This window comes from Trichosurus vulpecula, chromosome X (assembly GCF_011100635.1).
Source record: "Trichosurus vulpecula isolate mTriVul1 chromosome X, mTriVul1.pri, whole genome shotgun sequence".
Classification (NCBI taxonomy): domain Eukaryota; kingdom Metazoa; phylum Chordata; class Mammalia; order Diprotodontia; family Phalangeridae; genus Trichosurus; species Trichosurus vulpecula.
The window spans coordinates 1,892,358-1,900,976 of NC_050582.1; the positions used below are offsets into that span (position 1 = coordinate 1,892,358).

The 8,619-nt window shown below is 55.3% G+C and overlaps 1 protein-coding gene across 4 annotated transcripts; it reads left to right on the forward strand.

Annotated features, from left to right (window-relative positions):
- Nucleotides 1-1,243: 1,243 nt before the first annotated feature.
- Nucleotides 1,244-8,375, forward strand: GJB1 (gap junction protein beta 1). Of its 4 annotated transcripts, none has more exons than XM_036740081.1 (2): nt 1,244-1,363; nt 7,078-8,375. In XM_036740081.1, exon 2 carries the CDS (start codon nt 7,094-7,096, stop codon nt 7,943-7,945), a length of 852 nt encoding a protein of 283 aa, XP_036595976.1. In that variant the 5' UTR covers nt 1,244-1,363; nt 7,078-7,093; the 3' UTR covers nt 7,946-8,375. The 4 variants fall into 4 exon arrangements, with proteins under 4 accessions (XP_036595976.1, XP_036595980.1, XP_036595979.1 ...); XM_036740085.1 differs by having other exon boundaries at nt 1,246-1,346; XM_036740084.1 differs by lacking the exon at nt 1,244-1,363 and adding an exon at nt 1,419-1,489.
- Nucleotides 8,376-8,619: the final 244 nt, after the last annotated feature.

An 8,619-nucleotide genomic window follows, 5' to 3' on the forward strand; every position in this document is an offset into this window, starting at 1 on the left:
GAAGGCAAAGAGGAGTGGGAGGGCAGCTCCCCTGGGGCTCCCAGCTGCCTGGTGCTTTCTGAGGATCAGCTGCTTGTGGGAGGCCTACTGGAAGCAGCTTAGAAGAGTCCTCCCCACCCCAGCTTTATCCTGGACCCAGGTCCCTGAACCTCTCAACTCCATCCACTATTATATGCTCCAAGCTCATGAGGGGCCAGTCTCATGTCTCCAGGCAGATCTCTGACCTCTTGCTTTTCCCTTGTGCCCTTCATGGCCCAACAGAGCCCAGGCCTGGAGTTGGGTAAGGGCATAATGAGAATACTGGCTCTGGGCCTTGGCATCTCACTGTAGGCTCCTACCCAAGTCACTTCCGAGCTTGCTTCTTCTCTGCCTTACAGATGATCCCCCAAGTTCTGCTTCCCCGAGGATGGGGGGAAAGCAGGGCTGGAAGGTAGCTGGATCCAGGCCAGTCCCTGGGTGAGTTCCTTGCCTTCTGCAGCCCACCATGTGGACAGCGGACACTTCTAAACTCTGCTCTGTACCTGAACTGACCAGCCACAAGCCCAGCTGGGCCATGAGCCCAGCCCCAAAGTGAGCCTGACCTGGAACAGAGAGTGAAAGCCAGGGGACTAGGTCTAAAGGTCTGTCTTCCCTGGCTATGGCTTGGGATAGCTGGAACAGCCTAGACCCGGGTGCCTTTGGGGGCTTCAGCTTGCACCCTCAACAGCAGGACCTTGGATCTGGGCTAAGCAGTTAATGGTCGACAGTCTATATTTATCTTAATTTCCAAGGGTGGGTGCTGCTCACAGCATGCTTTTCAGTCCAACTCCCACCTCCTAGGCCCTTGGACCCTCAACCCAGGCCTCTGATCCCGGGCTCCAGGCCTCTGAATGAAGGCCCCGAGAAGTAGGGCAATTCCTGGAGAGGCCCAAGGGTTCTATACTCAGGGATGCCGAGAAGGTAAGCAAGCTGGTGAGGACAACTCTCCTACTCACTGTCCAGCTTAAATTCCAGTAGGGCAGATAGCCAAGCTCAGAGAGGGGAGCTGAGGGTGGCAGGACAGGATAAGGTTGGCCATGTGGGCGACCGGGATGCTGCTCCAGACAGGCACGGGAAGTCTGGTCATAGCCCAGGCAGGAGGGGCCAGGGTCACTCATCAATAGCTCTGTCCTGATGAAGGAGGAGGTGGGGCTAGTTAATATTTGTCCGGTTCCCGGTTCCTCCTGGGCTGTGGGCCATATCTGCCACTGGCCCTGGACTCTGTTGTCCCTCCCCTGAGCTGGGCTGGGCCAGGCTGGCGGCATCGAGTGGCACCAGGCAGACACCCCTACAGCTATTCCCTGAGGAAGGGCACCAGCAGCCACTGTGTCAGTGTGCCAGGGAGGTGAGGAGGGTGGGGAGGGGGTGGATGTGTTTGGGAAGCTATGTATGTAGGAGGGGGAGGGGGGCAGCACCCTTGTCTCTTGACCTCAGGGCCAAGCCAACCTGATCTCTTCCTTTAGAAGAAGCGGTGAGTCCCCTGGCAGGCTCTGGGCTCCCCTGGTCTGCCTCCTCTCAGGCCCCTTAACCTCATCCCCCTTCCCCAGCCACAGAGGTGTCCATCCCTTGAAACTCGCCTACCCCCACCCCCCAAACTAAAGGCTCCTTGGGCTCAGCTTGGCCCATTCTCTTCCCACCCAGGCAGGTTCCTCCTGGACTTGGGCTCAGCTTGACAGCTGGGAGCTGCCAGGGGCTATTTACCTGCCCTGCTGGCTTCCAAGGCAAACAAGGCAGCTAGTCTGCATGGGAGGGGTGGGGGGAGGGGAGGCTCCTTCTAGAACCTGGAATGGGGGTGGGAGAGGGGATCTTTGTCGGGGGAGAGGTGGGAGCCAAGGAGGTTCAGCCCAAGCTTGGACAGGCAGTTCGAAGGAACTGAGGCTAAGCCGGAGGTGGGAAGCTGTTTCAGGAGCTAGCAGGGACCTTTGAGATCTGGGGACCACAGAAGCAAAGGAGATGAGATCAGTCAGGAAAGGGAGCAAGGCTGTCATTTCCTCCTATCAAACTACAAATTCTGTGAGAGCCGGAGCTGGGCTTCCTTTGGCCCAACACACAGTCAGGGTTTGTCTGCTTGAATGGAACTGAAGCCTGGGGAAGTCCCAGACTAGTGTATACCAGAGAAGCTCTGGGCTCTGGGCTCCAAACAGGAGGTAAGGCAAAGAACCCTGGTAAAGGCCACATGTGGGGGCTGGGGAAACCAGGCCTGGCTAAGGATTCTGCTGGGGGAGGTCAAAGAGAGAAATCCTGATTTAGGAGATTCAATAGAAAGCCTCAGTTGGGAGGTGAGGGTCGGAGAAGAGGGAGACATCTAATCAGTGAGGCATTAGTAACTGAATTATTTCTCAATATGGCATTGACAAGGAGCAAAGTGGGAACACCTTTGCCTTCGCCACATCAGGGCTGAGGAGCAGGGAAGGAGATGTGCAGAGGGAAAGAGAAAAGTAGGCCTCGACTTTCCCTGAGTAGAGTTTGTGATACTCGTGTACCACAGCCATAACCCAGGTGGGGCGATAGAGCTTTGCTCCAGGGCAGCAAAATTTAAAGGGCTCAAAATTTTCAGATAACCACTTCAAAAGATTATGGCATTTTAAAATGGTTCACACTCATAGTTTGATGACATGGTAGCGTAAAACGGAGTTAGCAAGAATAATTGGATAAATTAAAAAGAAATGAGGTAGTTGCACTTTCTCCTTTCCAGCAGCCACATGCCATATGAGCTCCCCTGCCCCGGTTGGTCCCATTTGTTCCTCCCCCAAAAACAGCTTCTAAGTAGCCCTCTAAGTATCCCAGGGTCTCTTCCTCCACAGGGCCAGTGTCCCGGCCTATCTCCCACAGGGCTGGCGTCTCTGTTTTCGCCTTCCAGGGTTGATGTGAGGGCAAAGTCCCCCTTACTGCTAGTGGTGGCTCTGTCCATAATGAGGTATTAATGAACCCAGAGATGCCCTAAGGGCAGGAAAAGGGGGGAGAAAGGGGAGCACAAATGAACCGTGGTCTGCCCCCTGCAGCATCTTTTCCCTTCATACCCTGCACAGGTTGAATGGTTGGTGTTGAGTGTTTGTATGGGGCAACCAGGGCTAGAGGAAAAGCCAGGAGACAAGGCAGGCCTCGTTCCAGTACTGATACTAACTAGCTGGGGCAGCTTGAGCCAGACCACTCCCCTCTGAATCTCTGTTTACTCTTCTGTCAGATAAGGTCCCCCCTCCCCCTGTCCTCTGACTCTCAGGATACACAGTTTTTTTGGCTCTGGGTAGGTATGTTGTAATTCAACTAGATTTTAAGTGCCTCAAAGGCAGTCCTGTGTCTCCTGCATGTTCTGAACCTTTGATTGCCAGCTGGGGCCAGAGCTGGGGGGAGAGGTCTTTTTAGATTCCTCCAGTGACAGCCCAAATGTGCTGGCTTTTCTCTTGTCCCCTTTCCCCCTGCTGGAAGCAACACAAAAACAGATCGGTAGCTGGACTTTAAACAAATGTCACTCCACCAGTCTGGATTTCCAAACTAAGTCCCTCCCCCTGAAGGCTTGGAAGTTGCCAGACTCCCAAAGGAAAACTTGAAGAGCTGGTGGTGAGGGGCCTCCCTCAGAGGGCTGCACAGGAGGCACTGGCATCTTGGCATAGCCAGAGACGCTCCCCTTCTGCACCCCAAGACCTGAGGGAAATAAAGCCTGAATAAGGGGGTCAGCATTGGACAGCTCCAAGACGATCACTGAAGAGGGCTGTTTGCTGCAGGTATGAGAGTCAAAAGACAGGTCTGACTTTACCTCCCTCTGGGATAGAGAGAAGAAAGAAAGGAAGGTCAAATCAGAGGCACAGGGTAAAGGCTGCCACTTGATAGAATGGGGGAAAGCAATGTAGGGGTGTGAGTTGAGATTGGAAGAGAGAAATCAAATGGGTTTTCTCCCTTTTCCTAAAGGCTTCCAAGGGAGGACATTTCCGGACCTTCCTTGATCACCTGCTCCCGAAGCTACCCCAACCCAGCCCACCTCCACCTCCTTTGAGGGAGTTCTTGTGCCTGCCCCATAGCTGAGCACCCAGTAGGTGTTCAGGACACTTGACTGATGAATTTCACGACCGATGCCAGTGCTCCCAGGAAGGCACTCAGCCAGGCAGTATGGGCTCCTAGGAAGAGCTCTGTGCCCCAGATCTCTGCTGTGCCCCTTCCCCTCGCCATTAAGGTCAGAGAATCAGAGAGTGTCAGAGCTGGAAAAGACCTCAGCAATTCTCTAGAGGCTGCAGAGGGGCAGCTGAGCCAACCCAGACTGGGGAGGGACTTCGGCAAAATCACAGTCTCAGATTTAGAAGGCAGTTCAGTGCCTGTTAACCCATAGTCCCTGGCTGAACAAGGGTCTCTTTGCTTGAAGGCCTTCAGGGAGAGGAAAGCCACCAAGCATGTCTTAGAGAGGGAAAGGCAGCCCACATTAGAGGCAGCTAGGTGGCCCAGTGAATAGACTTGGGTTCCAATCCTGCTTCAGACACTTACCAGCTGTGTGACTGTGGGCAAATCACCTCACTTTTCCTTATCTATAAAACGGGCATGATAACATGTACCTCTGGGGTGTTGTGAGGACCAAATGAGAGGATATTTGCAAAGCTTAAAAGGCATTCCAGCCAGGCTGTTTGGAGGAGCTCCCGGCTCTGCTGCCGACTCTGCTCCACTCCAGCCTCACTTTTCTCCTCCTTACTCCAAGACTAGGGCCCCCTGGCTCCAAATGCAGCAGAACCAGATGAAACGAACCCTGCTCTCCCAACCCCCCCACCTTCTCCACATGGCACGAAGGAGAAACTGAACTGTGACATCCAAAAGGTTGGGCCAATTTCGGTCACCAAGGCAGAAAGCACACAAGTAATTGAAAAGTATATGTTCAGACAAATTGGACTAACCATGATCATGGTGATGTAAGGGAGGAGGTCTGGACCTGTGAGGAGAACTCAATGTGGAGATTCCCTCCACTAATGTAGACCTGCTAGTGTGACTTATGTACTGCTGTGACCTTCGGCTCTCCTTGAGAGATCCTTGAAGACTTGTGACTTGCCCAGAGTCACACAATTAGCATATGTCTAAGGCAGAATGTGAGCCTCAATCTTCCTGAAGCCAAGGCCACCCTTGACCAACTATACCACAGTGCCTTCCAAGTGGCTCATAATGTAAATGAAAAAAAAAAAAGACTCATACTAGACTAGAAAATTATTTCTAGAGCATTGGAGGCTCCGGGTAGTAGCATTAAGTGATATGTGTTGTTGGTTGGAACCGATCATTTTTCCGTCTGAAACTCTGGCGGGGGCGTGGTGTTAAGAGTTGCCTCATCCACGGTCATACAGCCGGGATGTACCAGAAATGGGACCGCCTCTGGGGTCAGTTCTCTATAGTCTTTAAGTAATGTTGCACACAGCTTGGAAGTGACAGTTGGAACCAAGATTTGGGCCCAGGGCCTCTGAGCTCACTCTCTTAGGCTAAATGACCCTAACTTCATTCCCCAGGGCTCTGAGGCCACTCCTTGAATCCTTCTCTGATTGTGGAGACCAGAACTGGGCACGGGTCCCTACTGAGGGCATGATGGGGGTTGGGGGAAGTTTATTTTCTAATGGCCCCTCACCCCAGTTTCTGGCTTACCCAGAGGCCTCAGCTGCTGACTCACACTAACAGTAAAAGGAAGGGATGAACAGAGCTTGTGTCAGGGGCCTGGGGGAGTCTGCTCTCCAGAAACTGACCTGAGATTACAACAGACAGGTAGGGACAGAACAGGCTGTTCTTTTATCTAGGGCAGATGTTTCAGGTCAACAAGCTGATTGGGAGGCCAGACTGGGTGTTCCCAAGCTGCCCAGGAGACTGCTCATCCCCAGAGGCTTGGGGGATGGGGTGGGCAGAAGAGACCACCGTGCTGCCTTTTTTCCCCTCTGTCCTCTGCCTGCCTCAGGCAGCTCTTCAGAGGGGGAGAGTGGTTCCACTTTGGGCTCTGCCGCTGCCTACCACTCTGACCTTTGTAAGTCCCTCAATGCTGGTGGCCTTAGGTTCTCCACCTGTAAAATAAGAGCCCTTCTGAGTTCTTTCCACATCTGTGGTGCTGTGATCCCAGAGGCTCAGTATGGGGCCATGGGGCTTCCTTGAGAGAAGTAGGGAAAGAAAGGGAGTTTGGGGGACCCCAGCCATCTACCAGAGAGGGAGAAGACCCGACTTTGCCCCGCCTAGGAGACCTTCAGGGTTGCCTAAGGCTGCCATTGGAGCAAGTGTACATGAGTTGGGCCCCAAGCGACCAAGAGAGAGAGAGAGCCAAGGGGATCCTGGTAATGGGGGGAGGGGGATCCTGTCCTCCCAATCTATTGCCCTGCCCAGCCTCTGTCTCTGCCCCAAGGTCTTCTGGTTCCCCCTCCCCTCCCATTCTTCTGGCTTCATGGCCGGTGCGGGGATGGACCGGGCGGGCACAGAACAGGTGGGTGCAGGCTGGGTGTCCGGCGCTGGGACACAAGTGCTCTGTGTCCAGGGTGGGCGGAAGTCAGGGCGTTTGATCTGAATTCTAAAGGGCGTTGTTCAGAGCCCCACAAAGCTTCTATTGTGTACACGCTGGGTATAAGGCAGCATATGACTCCCGAGCACCGGGCAGTGAGGAATTGGGACGCAGGCGCGGACCCAGCACGGGTATGAAACCATAGGGGACCTGTCCGGGTGGCCTCCAGGATAGGCACTCCCCAAGGTAATATGTGGTGTAGATGGGGATCAGAGACCTGGTGGGAAAGGGGGAATGGCATCCCGGGTAGGGGCATGGAGCCCTAGGGAACTAAGTAGAGATCAGAAACGGGGAAAGGGGAGAGAGGAAGGGGGACCAGGGGAAAGGAGGGGAAGGAGACGAAATGGTGGGAAGGCCTGGGGGAACCTCACTTTTCCAAGCAGCCTCTGGCTCCTTGCAGAGGGCAGAGATGAGGTGATAGAAGCATCAAGGATTTCAAGCCGGCAGGGGGACCTCGGAGGTCATTTAACCCAACCCCCTCCCGGAGAAGTGGCTCATTGAGGCTGTTGTTGGGGTGGGGGCCGGCAGGGCTCACAGCCCCACTGTGGCTGCTGTCCTTCCAGGTACAAGTGAGGCAAGATGAACTGGACAGGCCTGTACGCCTTACTCAGCGGTGTGAACCGGCACTCCACGGCCATCGGGCGCGTCTGGCTCTCAGTCATCTTCATCTTCCGCATCATGGTGCTGGTGGTGGCCGCCGAGAGCGTGTGGGGCGACGAGAAGTCCTCCTTCATCTGCAACACCCTGCAGCCGGGCTGTAACAGCGTGTGCTACGACCACTTCTTCCCCGTTTCCCACGTGCGCCTGTGGTCCCTGCAGCTCATCCTGGTGTCCACGCCAGCCCTGCTCGTGGCCATGCATGTGGCCCACCAGCAGCACATGGAGAAGAAGCTTCTTCGGCTCGAGGGCCACGGGGACCCGCTGCACCTGGAGGAGGTCAAGCGCCACAAGGTGCACATCTCGGGCACGCTGTGGTGGACCTACGTCATCAGCGTGCTTTTCCGCCTGCTCTTCGAGGCCGTCTTCATGTATGTCTTCTACCTGCTGTACCCGGGCTACGCCATGGTGCGTCTGGTCAAGTGCGACAGCTACCCTTGCCCCAATACGGTGGACTGCTTCGTGTCCCGGCCCACCGAGAAGACCGTCTTCACTGTCTTCATGCTGGCCGCCTCAGGGATCTGCATCGTGCTCAACGTGGCCGAGGTGGTGTACCTCATCATCCGGGCCTGTGCCCGGCGTGCCCAGCGCCGCTCCAACCCTCCGTCGCGCAAGGGCTCGGGATTCGGCCACCGACTGTCCCACGAGTGCAAGCAGAACGAAATCAACAAGCTGCTGAGCGACCAGGACGGCTCCCTCAAAGACATCCTGCGGCGCAGCCCTGGCACCGGGGCCGGCCTGGCTGAGAAGAGCGACCGCTGTTCCGCCTGTTGAGGGCACAGCCGCTACCACACCCACGGTCACTCCTAGTCCCCTCAGCCCAAGCACCTGCCCTTCATCCCCTCAGTAAGGGGGGGTGGGGAGTGGGGTGCTATGAGGCAGATCTCACGCCCTCCTCCCCAAGCTTCAGGGAGCAAAGGAGGGTGTAGTTCTTACTGTTTCTCTCTCTCTCCAATTCCTGCTCCTCTCCCTGGGACCACTGAGTACCTCTAGGATGGGTGGTGGGGAGGGGGCTTTGCCACCACTTCCATTGATGACACTAATCTTAACCCTGACAACAGTGGGGAAGGGCTTGGATGGCTGGAAACGACTAGGTTCTGATTCCATCTGACCATCTGGGGTGGGGACTGGTCAGCACTACCTTTGACTCGAGGAACCCGGGCCTGGGCCTGCGATGTTACACATTAAACAGGATTTTACAGTACATGTGGCTGTGACTCGTGTATCTGTCGTGCTCTTTCTCCTCCGACCTCTGACTTCCCCCAGCTTTGCCTTGGCCTTCGCCAGGGTGGTTCTTTAAGCTGTAAAGAGAGGGAAGCTCTCCCTCTCTTCCAGAACCCCGGAGGCCTCTTGCCTGCCGTTGGAGGACCCGAAGAAGGAAGAACGGCACCCTCTGGTCTGGAGATGTTTGCCAAGCCAGACAGGGGCCTCTTTGGGATGGCTGGCCC

Coding starts and splice junctions, on each gene's coding strand:
- GJB1 (XM_036740081.1), top strand. CDS start 7,094: ATGAACTGGACAGGCCTGTACGCCTTACTCAGCGGTGTGAACCGGCAC.